Source organism: Harmonia axyridis, chromosome 5, assembly GCF_914767665.1.
Source record: "Harmonia axyridis chromosome 5, icHarAxyr1.1, whole genome shotgun sequence".
Taxonomy (NCBI): Eukaryota; Metazoa; Arthropoda; class Insecta; order Coleoptera; family Coccinellidae; genus Harmonia; species Harmonia axyridis.
Genome location: NC_059505.1, coordinates 38741954 through 38764560, shown reverse-complemented (window position 1 = coordinate 38764560; position 22607 = coordinate 38741954). Strand labels below are relative to the sequence as shown.

General features: G+C 37.2%; 1 protein-coding gene across 1 annotated transcript in view; it reads right to left on the bottom strand.

The window, feature by feature from the left end:
- The window catches only part of LOC123680742, a 257482-nt gene that overhangs the window by 198370 nt on the left and 36505 nt on the right, over window positions 1-22607 (bottom strand). The window contains exon 5 of the mRNA XM_045618792.1: window positions 19287-19384. Within this exon, the coding sequence (XP_045474748.1) occupies window positions 19287-19384 (98 nt within the window). The remainder of the gene's footprint in view (window positions 1-19286; window positions 19385-22607) is intronic.

Below are 22607 nucleotides of genomic sequence, written 5' to 3'. Positions count from 1 at the left end.
GAATTTGGCGGGATAAATACTGCGGGACGATGCGAAATTGAGAAATGGTCCTGGGGGAGGAGAAAGGGATAAACAGGGAATAATGTTGTATTCGATGTTGGGGGGTGTTCGAGTAGCATGATTAATATGATGAAGGGTGGTTTCAAAACATTTCGATTTATAATTTCGTTTTTCATTATGTTTTTAATTGATTTATTTTATATTATTTGTGATAATTGTGTTATTTTTCTTTAGGAAAAAGTATTTCCACGTCATGTACGAAAGGCAGTGTCTTGCCTTAGCAGCTCCCTTTAATTAATAAAAACATTCTTGAGGTTTCTAAATATAAGGTGTACAGTTCGGGTCAAACTCTATAAGATCTATCTCACTTTTTGTACCATCCTAGCTTTCAGTCATCATTGTGACCATCTTCAGGGAGCTGAAATATACATTCAGTAAGACAAAAACAACAACAGCTCCCCGAAGATGATCATAATGATGACCGAAAGCTAGGATGGTACAATAAAAGGGATAGATTTTATAGAGTTTGACTACCACACCCGATATCCTCGAATTGTCAATTTATTGTAAAAACATATTAGGTGTACAACTTTGCTTCCGTCGTTTTGCAAGAGATGGCTGTAGCGGTAAATGGTAGTCGAAATAAATGGATCGTAGATGCCATACAATAAGCTTAGGTATTTCTAGTCACAACGCTATCGAAATATTAGTCGATATGTGTCTGAATCATAAAGTTATTACCGATTAAACATGTCAGCTAACGAGCCAAATTCTCTTCATTTTTGGGAGGTTTTCATTTTCTGCTGTAACATGAAGAAATGTGCGAATGAGACGCAATGAATGCTCTTAATTACCCATGATGAGGCCGCTATTAGTGAAAGAACGTACCGAGAGTGGTTTCGAAGCTTTAAGACTTGTGATTTTCACGTCGAAGACCAGCATGGCGGTGAAAGAGAGATTTTCGAAGACGTCGAATTAGTGACATTACTTGATCAAGACTCGTGTCAAATGCAACAAGAATTGGCAGGATCATTGGAAGTGACGCATTTCCAAATGCTTGGAAGTCATGAGAATGATTTAGAAACAAGATGATTGGGTGCCGTACGAGTTGAAGCCGAGATGTGTTTAACGGCGTTCGTTTGCTTGACAACACCTGCTTGGAAGGCAAAGACTGCAAAGGATTTCTGCATCGCATTGTGGTTGGAGGAAAAAAATGAGGTCATTCTGATGATCTCAAGCGCAGCAAATCAAAGGGATATCCCGCTCGATATTTTGCTCATGATTTGGGGGGAACAGCTCGGCGTAGTGCATTATGAGTTATCAAAACCGACTGAAAAAATCGAAGGCGATCGTTATCAAAAGCAATTAATGCGTTTGAGCCGAGAATTGAAAGACAAACGGCCCAAATACAACGAGGGACATTATAAAGTGATTTTACAACATGACAATGCTCGACTCCATGTTGCGAAAGTGATCAAGACATATTTGGAAATGTTGAAATAGGAAGTCCTACCCCACCCGCCGTATTCTCCAGACGTTGCTCCCTCGGACTATCACATGTTTCGGTCAATGGCTTACGGCCTGGCTCACCATTTTTTGTCGATGATTCTTTCTTCAATGATCATTTTGGTGAAGGTGGCGTTTTATAACAAGCCTGTTCAATTCTTGTTCACGTCCTGTTTATATTTGGCTATACATAGGAGTACAAACAAAAGAGTATATGGCGGCATCTTGAAAGGATGTTATAAAAATGGCGATTGATGAAGAGATGATATAAATAATAAATAAATGAATGAGACTATTCAAAATGAAGGTATGTGAACTAATTAAGAAGAAATATGAAAATTTTATCCATATTGAGAATAAGGTTTCAACAATGCAGAAGGATGAATAATGAAGAAGTATTGACAGAATATCAAAAAAATCCGTATCGTGTGAAATATTCGTTTCAATTTGACATTTAAAAATCGGAAACAAATCTGAACTGACAACAAAAGTTTCGAAAAAAGAATAGAAGCCATTCAGTATTCGAATCAATATTTATCAATCTCACAATATTCAATTCATTCATAGAAACACTCCAATCCCAAATAACATTCAACCTAAATGATAGCAGTAGCGACCATATGCACCAAAAGTTTCTATGGTAACTTCGAAACAATCCACATCGAAAAAATACAAATCATTCCACCCCTGCCCGACCAAATTGCGAAAAACAAAACAGTCGCGTCCGACGAAAAAACTCATTTGCAGGATTGAATTCAGCAATAATACTGTGGAATTTGTTTGGGCTGTGATTTTATTTTTTGTCAACGCAGTCTCTGTTGTTCCTGCTGTAGTTTCCAATTTTCCAATCGACGATGCGTTTGGAATATGGCCTTGTTTCGAAGTAAATAATTCATAGCCTGCAAGAAAGTAAAAAAAAAAAAGATAAACAATGGGGATTCTGAAAGTTTTTTTTGATATCTCTTCCATAAAAATATCCATTGTTTTCATGATTTTCAAATAATTTTTTGGGTATATTATTAATTGCGTATATTTCTCATATTTTCAGTACATTTTCCTATGCGAGTTGATCGGAGTTCAGCCATTGATAAGAAGAAGAACAAGGCGATTTAGTGGCAGCTTGTGACTTGTACTGCAAATCGTAAGTAGAAGCAATACTAATTGACAACATTTGAAATACAATAAATAAGGAAACAATTAATAAAATATATCAAATTTAAAGTTTTCATATAAATCTAGTCTATTCTGTCCATCAAATAACAATATTGACGTCTCGCATCAACAGTATGAAACGTATAAGGTCAATTGAAAAGTCTCCGGTCTGATGCACAGATGGCGGTGCTAGTATTAAATCCATATGATTTTAAGTAAGTACCGACCTTCAAACGATATGTGTCAAAATTTGACAGCAGTCCGACCATTAGTTCGTGAGATATTTTGTTGTGAGTGTAGCTACTTTGTTATTTGAAAAAATGGATGAAACATGGCTCCATCATTTCACTCCGGAGTCCAATTGACAGTTAGCTGAGTGGATTGCACAGGATGAACCGAATCCAAAGCAAGAAAAACACAACAGTCAGCTGGCAAGGTTATGTCATCAGTATTCTGGGATGCGCAAGGAATAATATTCAGTGATTACCTCCAAAGGAGCCAGACCATCAACAGCGATTATTATATGGCATTATTGGATCGTTTGAAGAACGGAATCGTTAGAAAACGACCCCATTTGAAAAAAAAAGTGCTGTTTCATCAAGACTATGCGCCGTGTCACAAATCAATGAAAACAATGGCAAAATTGCATGAATTGTGTTCGAATTGCTTCTGCATCCACCGTATTCGCCAGATCTGGCCCTCAGCGACTTCTTCCTGTTCTCAGACCTCAAAAGAATGCTTGCTGGAAAGAAATTTAGCGCCAATGAAGAAATAATCGCCGAAACTGGGCCTATTTCGAATCGAAAGACAAATTGTACTACAAAAATGGTATCGAAAATTTGGAAGATCGCTATAATCGCTGTATCGCCCTCGGAGACAGCTATGTTGAATGATAAAATCGAATTTTGCCAAAAAAAAATGTGTTTTACTACAGTAGACCGGTAACTTTTCAATTGGCCTCTTAGTTCGAAGATTATTTACGAATTCAAGCTGACATTCTCATTGTCACCCTGATAATCACCAGGTTCCATTCGCCTCAAAAAATTCATGATTCCACCCAAACAATACAACACCAATTAAAACCCACCTAGATCTTCTTGATTAGGATTTTTCATTATTCATCTGAATCAAGTGAGAGCCCAGGAGGAATGAGGAAAAAAACATAATATCACCAAGAGATTCACGTCAGGTGAAAAGACATTCAGTAGGAAATGATTTACCAGATTGAAACGTCAAATTTGACGTGTATTCAGATTCAGACAATACCGAATTTTATGCTTTTCACGACTGAAAATTTCAGAATGGTCTAGTTCCATCTTTATGTAGGAATTCACTGCGGTTTTCAGAATGAAATATTCAGAGATGGATCATATTTTAGGGGTCGTCTAAACAACTTAACTACACATCAAGAGACGTCAGGATTTCAATATAAAATTTCGGTTTTTATGTCGATATGGTTGTTAATTCTAACGTATTCCGGAATTTTATTCGTCCAACTCTAACTTCCTGAAGCCAGTTAGTTGTTATGAGCGGAAGCGGAATTATTTATTCAAAAAGTCCGCTTATAAACATAGGGTGGCCATTATATCTGCGGTATGAATTATGGTGATGCACTTTTTGGCTTCCATTCCTGGTCCGAAGATATTTATTGCCGATTGTTGTTCGACGAGATAGATGATCTCCTACTTTAGGTTCAATTTATGATCGGTTTTCTCGTTCTCTTTTTCTGTGTTCCGGCAATAATTCTTGTGGGGGGGGGTTTAGAAAAGTTTCAAAACAGGCGTATAATATTTGAATAATTCGAAAAGTTTATTAGCGGTCCACTTTGGGAGGCTGGAATTATAAGAATATTTTACAGAGATATAATCATTGAATTTTATCGTTTTGGGAAGTATTAAACCAATATTGATCTTCAACAATTTTTTTTGGAGAATATGCTCAAAAGATTTGAAATAATATACAATGTGTACAGGCTATTCCTGAATTGAAGGTACAAAGGAAACTGAGAGATTCCTTGAATGATTCAAAGAAAAAGATGTATAAACATGGTTCTGCCGACGCTTTGTTTTCGAGATATACGAAGTGTTTCTTGTAGTGCCCACTTTTTGTTATGATTATACTAGTTTATCGAATCTTCATTAATCTTCGCTAAATATTGGGTAAATAATAAGCTATTACCTGGAACATGATCTTTATAATATTTTGGAGTTTCCTGAAGTTTACTAGAGAATTTGTTTAAATTATTACCTCTAAATCGGTAGCAGATAAAACAAAAAATCAAAAAGCATAGTACAGGATCAATGTTTTTCTTCACATTCTTCTGAACTACCAGTGGTCCACCAAAAAAAAACAGTTCTGGAGAAAAAAGTGAGCACAATTATTGAAAGAATTTCACCTTGTAGCTTTGCATTCAAAATTAGCATATCTAATGATGAAAACTTGAAACCCGAAGAAGCCAATCAGAGGTTATAATTTGTAAACCAGGGCGCGCTTTCAAACATTCATCACCATCTTGATTTTCATTCATAATCAATGAATACTTACTTAACTCTCAAAGTAATAAACATAAATAGTATTCCATAGATAGTATGTCATTTTCAGTAAGAAAATTTTGTCCCCAACATGAACTATCAAATTTGACATGAAGCGCGCGGAAATGAAAACATATCAGTGATAAGATATTTCACTCAATTCGCGAGTTTCTCCACAAAGAATGCACTCCTTAAATCTCATAGTGAATCAATGTTACTTATTAACTCAAAATATATTGAAATTAATACGTAAATGTCAGAAATTCAGAAAGCAAACTTAAAGCGCGCCAAACGACGTGACACAACCGATGGCACTAGGAGAGCAAAACTTGCCTCACCTTGGATTTCAGCAGGTAGCTACAGAAAATAATAAATATTCTGCTTATTATAAATCGACAATAAGGAAAAATATCGGATTCCAAATATTCAATTAGCATATTTAAACGGGAATCACTCAAATAAATATATTTCAATCGATATAATATACATTCATAACGATATAGTAAAATTGTGGATTTGAAAACATATCACAATCCGACAACGTAATCTAACCATGTTGAGGACATGTAAGAATTGTCTATACTCCCTCCATCTCTGTTTATTATTCTATGACTTGACTCAAGGACACCTGATATATTTTTTCGAAACTAATTTTTTGACGTATTAACTTCATGTTGAGACATTTTCAAATGTATAATTTCTTGGAAGTAAGAGTTTCACTTTTTGTGTCAAAATAGCGAAAAAAGAAAAATTTCCGACTAGGTCAATATCAAGACCTATTCCGTCTGAACATCAACCTTCGATGTAATTCTCACACAATACAATTTTCATGAATTCATAAAAACTTTCACCAAACCCCAAGTTTGAAATCTTCAAGACGGAAGGTTGTCTTGGAAATTTTCGTCATCGAGTTCGACCGAACTTGAAGCGAAAGTGTGGGCGTCCTGGGAGAATGAAAATAGAACCTTGGGCACCGATCAAAAAACAGAGATGTTTTTATACAAAAACTTATATTACAATACAAATCTTCGAGACGGGGATAATATGAGAAGTTTCGAACGAGGATACGCCTTTCTCTTGTGAAAAGTGTTCAAAAATCCAAATTGAAATGTCTGGAAGTGGACGGAAACTTTTCTTATGAATCTTAAATGGAAACATGTCCCACTGGGAAGTTCTGACGTCTTGTGGTTGTTCCAGGAACGAACTTACATCAAGTCTATCGCTTTTATGTAGGCGGAGAGAGGAGAGATCCTATGTAGGTTCCCATCTACTTGAGAAGAATTCATCTTGTATTGGATTCCTCTTCTTTCTCATAAAAATGCATGGAACACCAACCCAAGCAACTGGTTCAATAAAAAAAATTTTTTGAGCGATCGTTGCCTCAACCGATCGTTGAAATGAAATGAAATTTTCGAATTATGATGAGGGTAGAAATTTGTAATTAAGGGGTTTGAATTTAACTATGTCAATCTTCGTACAAAATATTGTGTGGACAAAGAAATAACATCATGACATGCAGAGAATTTTGCAATTCCGAAAAAAACCACCTCAAGCGGGACGCGAACCCACAACCTCCGAACCACTAGTCCAGTGCTCTATCTCTGAGCTGCCATGGAAGTTGAAAATCCCACCGCATACGAGGAACCCGTTTTCCCAGTATCAAATATTAGTAGCATACGAACTATTACAAACTGTATATTAGGTGTACAACTTGGCTTACGCCGTTTTGCAATAAATGGCTGTAGCGGTAAGTAGTAGTCGAAATAAATTGATCATAGATGTCATACAATGAGCTTAGGTATTTGTGAATATAACACCATCGAAATATCAGTCGATTTCGATTTGGATTCTCGATTCAAATTGTCAGCTTACGAGCCAAATTCTCGTCATTTGCGGGAGGTTTTAATTTTCAGCTTTAATATAAATACATCTGAGGCTGAGGCTCATCGAATGCTCTAAAATACCCATGGTTAGTCCGCTTTTAGTGGAATAACGTGTCAAGAGTTGCTTGAACGATTCGAAAACGAGGATTCTGACGTCTAAGACCAGCATGGCGGTGAAAGAGAGAAGGTTTTCGAAGATGCAGAATTGGAGGGATTACTTGAACAAGACTTGTGTCTAACGCAACAAGAATTGGCAGGATCAACATCAACAAGCCAATTCAAATCGCCTGAAAAACATGGAAATGATTCAGAAACCAAAAATTTATGCGTTTGAGCCGAGCATTGAAAGATAAACGGTCACAACACAACGAGAGATATGATAAAGTGATTTTACAGCTCGATCCCATGTTGCAACAGTGGTCAAGACTTACTTGGAAACGTTGAGATGGGAAGTCCAACCCCATCCGCCATATTCTCCAGACGTTGCTCCCTCGGACTATCACATGTTTCGGTCAATGGCTTACGGCCTGGCTCACCATTTTTTGTCGATGATTCTTTCTTCAATGATCATTTTGGTGAAGGTGGCGTTTTATAACAAGCCTGTTCAATTCTTGTTCACGTCCTGTTTATATTTGGCTATACATAGGAGTACAAACAAAAGAGTATATGGCGGCATCTTGAAAGGATGTTATAAAAATGGCGATTGATGAAGAGATGATATAAATAATAAATAAATGAATGAGACTATTCAAAATGAAGGTATGTGAACTAATTAAGAAGAAATATGAAAATTTTATCCATATTGAGAATAAGGTTTCAACAATGCAGAAGGATGAATAATGAAGAAGTATTGACAGAATATCAAAAAAATCCGTATCGTGTGAAATATTCGTTTCAATTTGACATTTAAAAATCGGAAACAAATCTGAACTGACAACAAAAGTTTCGAAAAAAGAATAGAAGCCATTCAGTATTCGAATCAATATTTATCAATCTCACAATATTCAATTCATTCATAGAAACACTCCAATCCCAAATAACATTCAACCTAAATGATAGCAGTAGCGACCATATGCACCAAAAGTTTCTATGGTAACTTCGAAACAATCCACATCGAAAAAATACAAATCATTCCACCCCTGCCCGACCAAATTGCGAAAAACAAAACAGTCGCGTCCGACGAAAAAACTCATTTGCAGGATTGAATTCAGCAATAATACTGTGGAATTTGTTTGGGCTGTGATTTTATTTTTTGTCAACGCAGTCTCTGTTGTTCCTGCTGTAGTTTCCAATTTTCCAATCGACGATGCGTTTGGAATATGGCCGTGTTCCAAAGTGAATTCATGGCCCGCAAGAGAGTCAGCGATTCTTCGTGGTTTTGAATTGTAAATCAGTGGGGATTCTGAAAGTTTTTTTTTATTTCTCCTCCATAAAATTATCTATTGTTCTCATGATTTTCAATTAATTTTTTGGGTATAATGTTAATTGAGTGTATTTCTCATATTTTCAGAATAATTTCCTATGCAAGTTGATCGGAGTTCAACCATCAATAAGAAGAAGAACAAGGCGATTCAGTGGCAGCTTGTGACTTGTTTAAAAGGCAGTACTGCAAAGCGTAAGTAAAAGCAATACTAATCGACAACAATCAAAATAAAATAAAAAGAGAATCAATTAATGAAATACATTAAATTTGAAGTTTTTATATAAATTTAGCCTATTCTGTCCATCAAATAACAATATTGACTTCTCGCGACATTATGAGGCCAATTGAAATGTCCCCGGTCTGATGCACAGATGGCGGTGCTAGTATTAAATCCATATAATTTTAAGTAGTACCGACCTTCAAATGATAAATGTCAAAATTTGACAACAGTCCGAACATTATTCTGAAAAATATTGCGTTGTGAGTGTAGCTACTTTTGTATGTAGATGGAAAAAAAGAATTTCGTGTGCTGATAAAATATTGAATTTTGAAAGGTAAAAATGCAGTTGAAGCAAAATCTTGGCTTGATGAAGAGTTTCCAGGGTCTGCACCACGAAAATCAACCACCATTGATTGGTATGCTAAGTTTAAACGTGGTGAGCACCAAGACGGCGAACGCAGTGGACTCCCAGAAGAGGCTTTTACCGACGAAAAAATCAAGTTCACAAAATAATTTTGAATGACCGTAAAGTGAAGTTGATCGTGATAGCAGACATTGTGAAGATATCATCTGAACTTGTACATCATATCATTCACAACTATTTGTACATGAAAAAACTGTGTGCAAAATGGGTGCCGCGCGAGCTCACAATCGATCGAAAGCAACAACGTCTTAATGATTATGAGCAGTATTGTTCAAGTGCCATAAAACTGAATTTATGCGTCGATATGTGACAATGGATGAAACATGGCTACATGTACACTACGGAGTCCAGTCGACAGTCAGCTGAGTGGACTGAACACGATGAACCGCAAGGTTATGGCATCAGTATTCTGGGATGCACAAGGTAAAATATTCATTGATTACCTACAAAAGCGCCAACAGCGATTATTATATAGCGTTATTGGATCGTTTTAAAGATGAAATCGTAAAAAACGGACCTCATTTGAACGGAAAAAGCTGCTGTTTCATCGAGACAATGCGCCGTGTCACAAATCAATGGAAACAATGGCAAATTTGAATGAATTGGGCTTCGAATTGCTTCTGCATCCATCGTATTCGCCAGATCTGGCTCTCAGCGACTTCTTCCTGCTCTTAAACCTCAAAAGAATGCTCGCTGGAAAGAAATTAAGCGCCAATGAAGAAAAAATAGCCGAAACTGAGGCCTATTTTGAAGTGAAAGACAAATCGTACTACAAAAATGGTATCGAAAAGTTGGAAGATCGCTATAATCGCTGTATCGCCCTCGGAGGCAGCTATGTTGAATGATGAAATCGAATTTTGCCAAAAAAAAATTGTGTTTTACTATGGTAGACCGGTAACTTTTCAATTGGCCTGTTAGTTTGAAGATTATCTACAAATTCAAGCTGACATTCTCATTGTCACTCTGAGAATCATCAGGTCCCATTTGCCTCAAAAAATTCATGATTCCACCCAAACAATACAACACCAATTAAAACCCACCTAGATCTTCTTGATTAAAATTTTTCATTATTCATCTGAATCAAGTGAGAGCCCAGGAGAAATGAGAAAAAACATAATACCACCAAGAGATTCGCGTCAGGTGAAAAGGCATTTAGTACGAAATGATTTACCAGATTGAAACGTCAAATTTGACGTGTATTCAGATTCAGACAATACCGAATTTTATGCTTCTCATGACTGAAAATTTCAGAATGGTCTAGTTCCATCTTTATGGAGGAATTCACTGCGGTTTTCAGAATGAAATATTCAGAGATGGATCATATTTTAGGAGTCGTCTAAACAACTTAACTACACATCAAGAGATTTCAATATAAAATTTCGGTTTTTATGTCGATATGGATATTAATTCTGACGTATTCCGGAATTTTATTCGTCCAACTCAAACTTCCTGAAGCCAGTTAGTTGTTATGAGCGGAAGTGGAATTATTTATTCAAAAAGTCCGCTTATAAACATAGGGTGGCCATTATCTGTGGTATGAATTATGGTGATGCACTTTTTGGCTTCCATTCCTGGTCCAAAGATATTTATTGCCGATTGTTGTTCGACGAGATAGATGATCTCCTACTTTGGGTTCGATTTATGATCGGTTTTCTCGTTCCTTTTTTCTATGTTCCGGCAATAATTCTGATGGGGGGGAGGGAGAAAAGTTTCAAAACAGGCGTATAATATTTGAATAATTTGAAAAGTTTATTATAGCAGTCCACTTTGGGAGGCTGGAGTTATAAGAATATTTTACAGAGATATAATCATTAAATTTTATCGTTTGGGGAATTATTGAACCAATATTGATTTCCAACAATTTTTTTTGGAGAATATGCTCAAACGATTTGAAATAAAATAAAATGTGTCTTATAGAAAAATGTACAAGCTATTTTTAATTTGGAGGTACAAAGGAAACTGAGAGATTTTTTGGATGATTCAAAGAAAAACACAAAAAAACATGGTTCTGCAAACGCTTTGTTTTCGAGATACAAAGTGTTTCTTGTAGTCCTCCCTCTGTGTTATTATTATACCAGTTTATCGAATCTTCATTAATCTTCGCTACAGATTGGGTAAATAATAAACTATTGACTGGATCATGATCTTTATAATATTTTGGATTTTCCTTACTATTTATTTCCTCTAAAACGGTAGCCGATAAGACAAAACTTAAAGAAATTAAAAAGCGTAGTACTGGACCAATGATTTTTTCACATTCTTCTGAACTACCAGTGGTCCACCAAAAAAACAGTTCTGGAGAAAAAAGTGAGCAATATTCCTGAAAAACTTTACCTTGTAGGTTTGCATTCAAAATTAGCTCATCTAATGATAAAAACTTGAAACCCGAAGAAGTCATTCAGAGGTTATAATTTGTAAACCAGCGCTTACAAACGTTTACAACCATCTTGTTTTTCATTCATCATCAATGAATATTTTCTTGAGTCTCAGAGTAATAAACATAGATTTTTGAATCGTATGTCATTTTCAGTAACCAAATTTTGTCCCCAACATGAACTATCAAATTTGACATGAAGCGCGCGGAAATGAAAACATATCAGTGATACGACATTTCACTCAATTCACGAGTTTCACCACAAAGAACGCACTTCTTATATCCCATAGTGAATCAACGTTTCATATCAACTCAAAATATATTGAAATAAATTCTTAATATGTCAGAATTTCAGAAAACAAACTTCTCACGCGCCAAACTCAGTGACACAACCGATGGCACTAGGAGAGCAAAAGTTGCCAAACCTTGGATTTCAGCAGGTAGATACGAAAGATAAGAAATATTCTGCTTATTTTAAATTCGACAATATGCAAAAATATCGGATTCCAAATATTCAAGTTTGCATATTTGAATGAGAATCACTCAAATAAATCTATTTCATTCGATATAATATACATTCATAACGATATAGTGTAATCGTGGATTTGAAAATATATCACAATCCGACAACGTAATCTAAGCATGTTGGGGACATCTTATAAAATTGTGTATACTCCCTCTATCTATGTTTATTATTCTATGACTTGACCCAACGAGGAGAAAACATCTGTTGTATTTTTTCGAAAATTAATTTTTGACGTATTAACTTCATGTTGAACACCTTTCAATGTATAATTTCTTGGAAGTAAGAGTTTCACTTTTTATGTCGAGATACCGAAAAAAGGAAAATTTCCAACTGGGTCAATATCAAGCCCCTCCCATTTCGTTCAAACATCAACCTTCGATGTAATTCTCACACAATAAAATTTTTATGAATTCCTAAAAACTTTCACCAAACCCCAAGTTTGAAATCTTCAAGACGGAAGGTTGTCTTTGAAATTTTCGTCATCAAGTTCGACCTAACTTGAGGCGAAAGTGTAGGCGTCCTGGGAAAATGAAAATAGAACCTTCGGCACCGATCAAAAAACAGAGATGTTTTTATACAAAAACTTATATTACAATACAAATCTTCGAGACGGGGATAATATGAGAAGTTTCGAACGAGGATACGCCTTTCTCTTGTGAAAAGTGTTCAAAAATCCAAATTGAAATGTCTGGAAGTGGACGGAAACTTTTCTTATGAATCTTAAATGGAAACATGTCCCACTGAGAAGTTCTGACGTCTTGTGGTTGTTCCAGGAACGAACTTACATCAAGTCTATCGCTTTTATGTAGGAGGAGAGATCGTATGTAGGTTCCCATCTACTTGAAAAGAATTCATCTTGTATTGGATCCCTCTTATTTCTCATAAAAATGCATGGAACACCCACCCAAGCAACTGGTTCAATAAAAAAAAAATTTTTTGAGCGATCGTTTCAATGTCAGCAATTTACGAATTATGATGAGGGTAGAAATTTGTAATTAAGAGGTTTAAATTCTGCGTATATATAAATAACACATATGTCAATCTTCGTACAAAATATTGTGTTGTCAAAGAAATAACATCATGACATGCAGAGAATTTTGCAATTCCGAGAAAAAAAAACCCCTCGAGCGGGACGCGAACCCACAACCTTCGAATAACTAGTCCAGTACTCTACCTCTGAGCTGCCATGGAAGTTGAAAATTCCCATCGCATACGAGGAACCCGTTTTCCCAGAATCAAATGTTAGTAGCATACGAACTATTACGAACTGTATATTAGGTGTACAACTTTGCTTACTTGGCTGAAGCGGTAAGTAGTAGTCGAAATAAATTGATCGGAGATGTCATACAATGAGCTCAGGTATTTGTAAATATAACACCATCGAAATATTTGTCGATTTCGATTTTTATTCTCGATTCAAATTGTCAGCTTACGAGACAAATTCTCTTCATTTGCGGGGGTTTTGATTTTCTGCTTTAATATGAATACACCTGGGGCTGAGGCTCATCGAATGCTCTAAAATACCTATGGTTAGGCCGCTATTAGTGAAATAACGTGTCGAGAGTCGTTTGAACGATTCACAAACGGTGATTTCGACGTTAAAGACCAGCATGGCGGTGAAAGAGAGAATGTTTTCGAAGATGCAGAATTGGAGGGATTACTTGATCAAGACTTGTGTCAAACGCAACAAGAATTAGCAGGATCAATGGCAACAAGCCAATTCAAATCGCCTGAAAGACATGGAAATGATTCAGAAACAAAAAATTTATGCGTTTGAGCCGAGCATTGAAAGATAAACGGTCGCAATACAACGAGAGCCATGATAAAGTGATTTTACAGCTCGACCCCATGTTTCAAAAGTGGACAAGACTTACTTGGAAACGTTGAGATGGGAAGTCCTAACCCATCCGCCATATTCTCCAGACGTTGCTCCTTCAGACTATCACTTGTTTCGATCCATGGCAGACGGCCTGGCTGACCAGCACGGTCTTATGAAGAAGTAAAAAATTGAATCGATTCGTGGATCACTTCTAAAGATGACCAGTTTTTTCAACGCGGGGTTTGTACGCTGCCCGAAAGATGGCAGAAAGTAGTGGCCAGCGATGGACAATACTTTGAGTCATAAATGTATAACCAGTTTTTCACAACTGAACTTCGAGAAAAACAGCGGAAGCAAAGTTGTACGACTACTTGTACTATGTCAATCTGCATACAAAATTTTGTGTTGAAAGCATAATCAGAACTAAAGAAAATTCGAGCAGAATATTTCAATAATATCGACAAAAAACCTAATAATTCAGTGACAATATATTCGACCGAGTTGAAATTTTGCATGTACATAACAAATAATATAATTTCAAGCAAACTTTGGTGTAGATAGCGTCATCAGATTCCTATAAAATTCAAGGAAAAAAGTCATTATGAAAGTACTGACGTGAAATTTGGAGTTTTTGGGCTCTTGTTCATTCATGCATCGTTCGCCTTTGGATACCATAGAAGCTGTATAAATGTGGCAATTGGCATTTGAATGAACGAATGCTCAAAAGTCTCTAACTTCACGTCAGTGCTCTCCTAATTTCTTCCATACATTCTCCTTGAATTTTATAAGATTTTGATGGTTCCATCAGCAAGAAATTTTGCAGAGGATTGTTATTATTCTCAAATGTCCCTAGTCGTCGATGCTAGGATGGGAAAAGTTACCAAATAATTTATTATGTTTACGAAACCTCAATATTTTTCCGAACAAATCAACTTATTGAATAGATGCATTTAGAGAATAAAAACTTAACGGAAAGATCTCGTGGAGCTGCACTTCATCGACCCTTTCACATCCAAGAAATAATCCCAGTAAAACTAACTCCGAAGAAAACTGCAACTTCCTACCTCACTACGTCTGGCGCTGAGCCCCAACAGACAAGATGAAATGGCTCTAAATTCATCATTCATCAAAACTAACTCCAAGGAGAAAGGAGTGGAAAATTCTCGAATGCAAGATCAAGTGGAAAGATGGATGTGAATTGAGGGAATTTGCCTTCATGCGTGTGGACAACCTGAATGATAAATGCAACTAGAGGGTCCCGTCACATGAATTTTTCATTTTAAAGTTGAGGATCTCACTTCCGGTCGCTTTACTACGTGCTTCAGTTGGCAATTCTGCTGCGACGTTCAACGCTACGTCAAGGGGGTTAACCCCTGCTTTTATTTCTGTGCGATCCTGTTCGATGAATATATATCGCGTCGGGTATGGCACTCTTTAGCATTTAAAGCGATCGTTATCTCTCGACGTTGCTGATTTATTCGCCTGGACGGTTTCATATGGAAGAATACAAATCGATGAGTTATAATTATTCATATTTTTCTACTTCAATATGTCACCTATCCGTCTGTCATAACATGATGAATGTATACTAACTGACAAAAACTGCAACACCCAGAAGGAGATGTTTAAATTTTGAATTTTTTTTAGTGAAACATAGATGGTATAGCGAGGAGTAAATTATTGAAATTTGGGGAAAAGGTAAGGGAAAACATATGGCTCCACTATTTCTTGAAGGTCACGCAGTGCTGTTATGTTACCTCGAATAAAGACTACTTGTATGTGCAATAGCACCCCATACCATAACGCCTACTGTCCGGTGTACATGACCGCTCAACATCAAACTGAGGTTCACCTATTACTCCCCGACGTCGTCTAACCCTTCTTCTGCCATCATGTGCACCCAAGGAGAATCGAGATTCATTAGAAAAGACGACCTGATGCCATCCCATAATCCAATGTTGACATTCTCTATACCACTGTAATCGTTGCAGGTGATGCTCAACCGTCAGAGGTAACATAAGATGTGGTCGATAATGGTGCAGTCTAAAAGATCTTATCCGGTGGTAAACCGTTTGGCAGTTACAGGAAGGCCTTGTTCTCCTAACCACTCATAAGCTAAAAATCGAGTTGTCGCAAATTGATCTCTGATGGCCATAAGTCAATCTTGAACTACATTTGTGCCCTTTCGACGTCCGGTGACTACTCTTCTTCGATTTTGGGCATTATCAAACCACGCTTGACAACATCTCATAACAGTAGTTGGATATCTGTTCGTACGGTTAACGATTTCTCGAAATGACAACCCCACCTCCCGTTGACCAATAATTTGACCTCTTTCAAATTCACTTAGCTGGCCATAAATTCCGCGTACACGTGCTCTAGGCATTTTAACAACAACTAAGCATCGACTTTGGATCTCCTTGAACAGCTGGTTTGTTGTGAAATTCAAAAAACTTGCAAAAAAAGACGACAATATTTGAGTAATAAAAATTGTTTACATGGAAAAACCTTCACGATTTTCAAATTAAACAATTTACTCCTTCTGGTTGTTGCAGTTTCTTTGTCAGTTAGTATATCATCTTAACAACTAAATTTGCGAGCAGTTCAAATTTTGCGCTCTAATCAATACACTTCATTGATAATGACAGCCGTACTTCGCGTCGTTTCTACAAACCTATATGCCAACTTGAATAACTTCACCAAGAAAGTCGATAAAACTAGAAACTCCTATCGGCAAACCTAGAGCAATGTTTTTTCGTGTAGTTTCCGGATTTTCTGTCGTTTTGCGGAGAATCTCATTACGAAATCCCATTAGGAAGGAAGTATTCCTGGCAATAGGAAAAATTAAAAGTCCGGATACAAAACAGATTGCTTTTCCCTAAACTAATTAAATTTTCAATTTACCGCCAAATTAGTCTTTGGACAGTTGTAATGGAAAAAGGACTGCTGACAAAATAGCTCAATTTTTCCCTTCGATCTATGAGAGGGACAACTAGAATGGGTAATATCTGAATGTTATTGACAACTAAACTAATTTTTAGTGACATGCAAAAACTCATTTCTCATTTATGCACAATCGAGTGCACAAAAATTTTAAGATAAGGTAAATTTGAGATACAGACGACAGATTCCTCGAATCAAGAAAAAAGTCCTATAAACAAGGGCCCACAAACTCTTTGCTTTCGGGACATAGGGTGTTGAGAGATGTTTTATTTTCTTAAATGAAAAGAGCACCACATACTAAAAAAAGTTTGGGTGATTTTGTGTCACAAATTGTCACAAAGCAAGTCAATTATAATTTTCAGTTTGAAGTGGCACTGGGCAAGAAACGTGACTCGACAAGACAAATCGAGATGGCCATATAACGTAACACACTGCCCACCAAGAAGGAGTGTAGGTAGTCCATAGAGAAGATGGCTTGATGATATAAGACAATATGCGGGAAATAGAAGGTTTCAAATAGCTCAGGACAGGACAGCATAGAGGAACATGAAAGAGGTCTACGTCCTGGACTGGATAGGGGAAGTCTGACGAAGAAGAAGAAGAAGTTTGAAATATCATACTGGCTTTTCTTTGGAAAATTTGTGAGCAAAATATATATTTGGAAAAATTTGTGAACGATGAATTTTTGAAGAAAATTTCCCGGAAGATGACGTGACCAAATTTTACATTATAATGTTAAAACCTAGCGTAATTCTTTCATGCAGACTAACCCCTGAAGATTTTCTCACTTATTCACTAACACCCTGTAGGTATATAGTAAAATCATAACTATTTCCATTATATTGCTCATGGAAATGGCTCGATTTTATGAATAGAACGTAGAATTATTCTCCTTTTACAATCATATAGTGGGATCTGGAATCATTATTCATGAAACCCAATGTTATCCTATCAATCAATGTCAGGGGATTTCCAATTCAGGGAAAATTTCATTTCCCAGGCCAGGAATGAATATGTCACTGCTTGAATTAGTTGAAAGCACTTGTTGCCCTCCCTTGCATTCATCATCATTGGAGTCTCAATTTATAACATTTTTTATTATCAGCTTGACAGATGTAGAGATTTTTGGGTTATGGTAGACTTGACACGTTAAAATAGCAATCAAGAAATAAATAAACGGACAATGGGGGAGACTGGGGAGGGTTGATATAGGGGGGGGGTTTGATACACGTTCAAATTTCCCGCCTTGGTTCTTCAAGGATGTCTTAATCACGTGCAGTACCTCTATGAGTGTGGAAATAGTGTCTATTGGGATTTGGCAACGATCACGTCACGAACAAGAGTTTTTAAGCTTAAGGTGTGTTTTCTACATATTCGATGTAAGAATTTGCATAACAAACGTAAGGCTTTAACTATTCATCAACAAAAACTATTTTATAGACTATTTCATAGACGCCAGTAGTACAGATCTTCAATCTAATATCATAATATGTTCACATTCTATATTTTCTAAATTTGTCTTCTAGGGAGGTTTGATACAGTAAATCTCACCTAAGAAAAGTTTCAAACAGTTGGTAGGCGCAACATAGTATGATTACTGCGGTGCGCCACCCAGCGGACAAAAACCTACTTCCTCCACGGGTACCTCGAAAGAGCAGATTCCCACGTCAACTAGAAAAATCTTCTGTTTTACAGCGCGAAATATAAGAAATAATATATAACAGGCTAACACCTGCACTTGGTAATAAATGAAGAAAAAAAATCAACGAAAATGCCATCAACATAATCATTGACAAACAGAAGATTTCCACGCCATTTCATAGGAATCATAACCGAAGGAGAATGCATGTCATCAAGGGAGAGTAGCGATATACCGGTTTCGCCCTTATAAGGGATCAGCAGTACCTCATAACTCAACTCAAGATGACGAACAAACGAAATAGTAGGCATCTTATTGAACGAAATAGTAGGCATCTTATTGAAGTCTTTAAATTTCACTCTGGCATAAATGGATTGGTAAATGTTAAACACAAATTTTTTATTAACAATTTTGTAAAAATGTAGTCTCCCCTATAGTTTTGAATAATTCAAATATAGTCATGTTGAATATTTGCAATGGTTAACTAGAGTTACAAGATCAAGCCTCCCACTTTCATTATACGATCAAAGACAAATCAAACCCAAGTTCTCGAATCAAACGTTCACATCTCTCCAACCCTTAACAAAGACTCCAAAACCCCCTGTGACGCCAAAGCTCCCAATAAGACATTCCACGGATTCCGCCAAACCAATAGGAATGAGAGATTTCATCTCGCCCCCCGTCGAACGTATATATATTGCGGGTTGAAAAGGATCTTCATTCCCGCAATAAACACACGATCTGTTGGGAAAACAAGGGCTAGACTCTAAAAGGATCCAGGATTTCTCCTCTCTGGTCCCTCACACAAAACGAAAATACACACAACACACACATGCATCGTCTTACCTGCAGCAGCACCATCTCCAGGTCCCTGGGGGAGTTCGCAGCCGCCCCCCGTGAAGCCTTGGGGGCAGAGACACTTGGCAGCCACCGCTCCGATGTGCCTGAAACAAAACGTCTCTCCTGATTCCTGATGGGTGGCATTTGAATAAGAGTTTCGTGAGAACGCGTAAAATTTGAGGCAATGGCGTAGCTCTCTTGAACGGACGTTGTCGTTTTGAGGAATTGATGGGAGAGGTTGGAGGGAATAATAATTGGAGGGAGGAGGGGGTGGACGGACGTGAATTCGCATGCTGGTTGTAGCGGGCCGAAATCCGTTTAGGGTAATATGGGGGGAGGTGGAGGGGTTGGTTGAGGAAAAGGGAGTTTTGTGGGGCCAGATGTCTGTCTGTGTCATCGTTAGATGTCAGGAGTTTTGGGGAAATTGTTTTATATTGTGTTGGAGATGAACGACGTGAATTTAGGTTTGAACTTGGAGACTTTCTCTCGTGTTTCATGTTACAGTTTTCTTTGAAGAAGAAATTTGAGCTTAGAAGTGTGACAGTGAAGTAATCATAGAGTTTTCTCCAACATCAATGTTATCGCTTTAAAAGTATTTTCCTTGTACAGCTACACACTTTCGGAGATGTTGGTCCCACCGTTGGTATCAGCGTTTGAAGTATTCAACCACTATTGTATACAGTATGTAGGTACGTTACACTCTTTTGGATGTCTCCTTAAGTATCGAAAGTACGTCATTGGAGGAGATTTTTCAGTATATGAAAAAGGAATGAACGCATGGAGCTGTGCTCAGGTGAATAAAAGGCTGGGGAACCACAAGAATGCCTTTTGAAGTCAAAAATCATGTTATGAATAGCTCACCAATAAGCACATTTCTTCGGAATTTGATGAGAGGTGAATCTGTTTGAATTTAAATGGTCACTTAAAATCCTTAATCTCTGTATTATAGGTTTATTTTTAACGACAGCCTGATCTCACTAGAATGTTGGCATGTTCAATGTTTTCATAGGTTTTTGAAGTTGAAGGCCTCCCTGAACAGTATTCATCTGCAACCCAACCTACACAAAATTGCTGAAAATTTTGCAGTTCCATTTTGTGTGACGCACAACCAGAACACAATTTCCCTATTAACAATCTCAAAAATCACGTGGCAGGGGCTAGCTATTCGAGGATGCTAACACACGAGGTTTATCTAGGAGTAAAGCATAGCGTTGCAGTATTGTCAATCTCTTTGATTTCCTGCCTTACCTCGTTTATATAATGACTCACAGGACCCTGGTTTCATTTCACGAAACATTCTATATTTCAAAAATTTTCTGTCGATTCAGGCCATTTTCTCTTCATTCACAGCTTTCAAATCTTTTTGGGATTATGGTTTCTGGAAGTGGACAAAGTCTTACAGGCAACCCCACAAAAAGGCATCAGGTCTGATGACCTTGATAATACGTTTCCTATGACATATCTACATGGAACGATAATTTTGCGTTTCCCTTTCTCCGCTTGATTGAAAATTTGCCTCATATCTTTTGAAGATGATTAAGTTTTCATCCTCCTCGAAGATGAGTCTCATCCTACATCTCACTCTTTGTTGTTCCTTGGTGGTAGCAGTTGGACCATGCACATCTTGCAAAGGTGCTAAATCATTTTGCGAGATCCTAACAGGCCTCTTGAAAAGTCCCCGGTCTACCATAGTAAAACAAATTTTTTTTGCAGAATTCGATTTTATTATTCAACATAGTTGCCTTCGGGGGCGATACAGAGATTAGAGCGATCTTCCAACTTTCGATACCATTTTTGTAGTACGATTTGTCTTTCTTTCAAAATATGCCTCAGTTTTGGCAATTACTTCTTTATTGGCGCTAAATTTCTATCCAGCGAGCATTCTTTCGAGGTCCGAGAACAGGAAAAAGTCGCTCAGGGCCAGATCTGGCAAATTCGGTGGATGCAGAAGCAATTCGAAGCCCAATTCATGCAATTTTGTCATTGTTTTCATTGATTTGTGACACGGTGCATTGTCTCCATTGAACAACACTTTTTTCTTCTTCAAATGGGGCCGTTTTTTAACAATTTCATCGTTCAAATGATCCCCTACCTCATTTTCCGCGTATCGTCATTTTTTAATTCAGGGCTCCTAATCAGACTTGTCCCAATCTTTGGATGTTTCTCCAAGTTGTAACAACGAATCAAGGTGATTTTTTTCAGTTTCTCAGATTTTCAACCAGTTCTAAGATTTTTTGAGGTTAGGTCCTCTGCTCCGTTGCTACTGAAATAACATTCCATCCTTAAGTCCCTAGTTTCCCTAGTTGCCTAGCATTTATACATAGATGTTGTTATAAATAAGACGATTGGAAATTATGAAACAGATCATCCGCCAAATTTTTAATAAAGAAATTGCGTATATCTGACTAAATTCCGTTTATGTAGCATTTGTTTTCTTCAGCATTCAATACTTCAGTGGTCGCCTGGTTTTTGGTGTAAACCTGTTACTTTGTGAATTCCTATAGATAACTCTACGCCAAAAGTCTGAGGTTGTCAATTCGCAAGAATGCCAAAACTGATCGCAAACACCACCAAATGAACTAATCAACTTCCTCGCATCCCAAATTCCAATAATGTTGTTTCGTATTTTCCAGTTCGACGATCCCATCTGAAATAATTAGAGCATCATCAGTGATGCTGCAACGAGTCGAACGGTTCTCCTTATCGGATCGAAGATAGCGAGATTTTTCCAAATCCCCCAGAACCAGAAATAAGCTCCCTAAATCTCCTATAGTTATCGAGCTTTCCTTAAGCCGGCTTTCCCGATTTTTCACTTAGGAGGAGAAGTCGATTCGATGGATGCGGGAAATTTCCGGGATTACTAGATTTTATCATTCGACAGTGGGAAAGATTGAGTGGGTGCATGGTTGGGTTTCTTATGTTGGCCACATCGTAAATTCAGCAGCTGCCAATGATCCGGAGGTTGTCATGGGGAGAGATATCTTGAGCTCCTAGTGATTAGAATAATATGCATAACAAATTACTGGAAGTAATCAACCAAAAGAGGACGTCTCCTGGACTCTGGTAGTATTATTATAAGCCCGTCTCAAGGATGCTCTGGACACGTAAAGAAACGTTTTGCTAGCCCTAATGTGGCAAAAATCATGGGACCTTCAACGATCACATATAACTTCAAGTTTTTGAACATTCATTCAAAGTTTCAGTTTGCCGAATGTAACGAAGAATTCTTGAATTGAATTCGTGAATTCATCGAATTCCTCAATCGGAGATTCCAACGATTTATTCACCGAAAACCTCAAAATCTAAATACCGATACCTGCAGTTTTC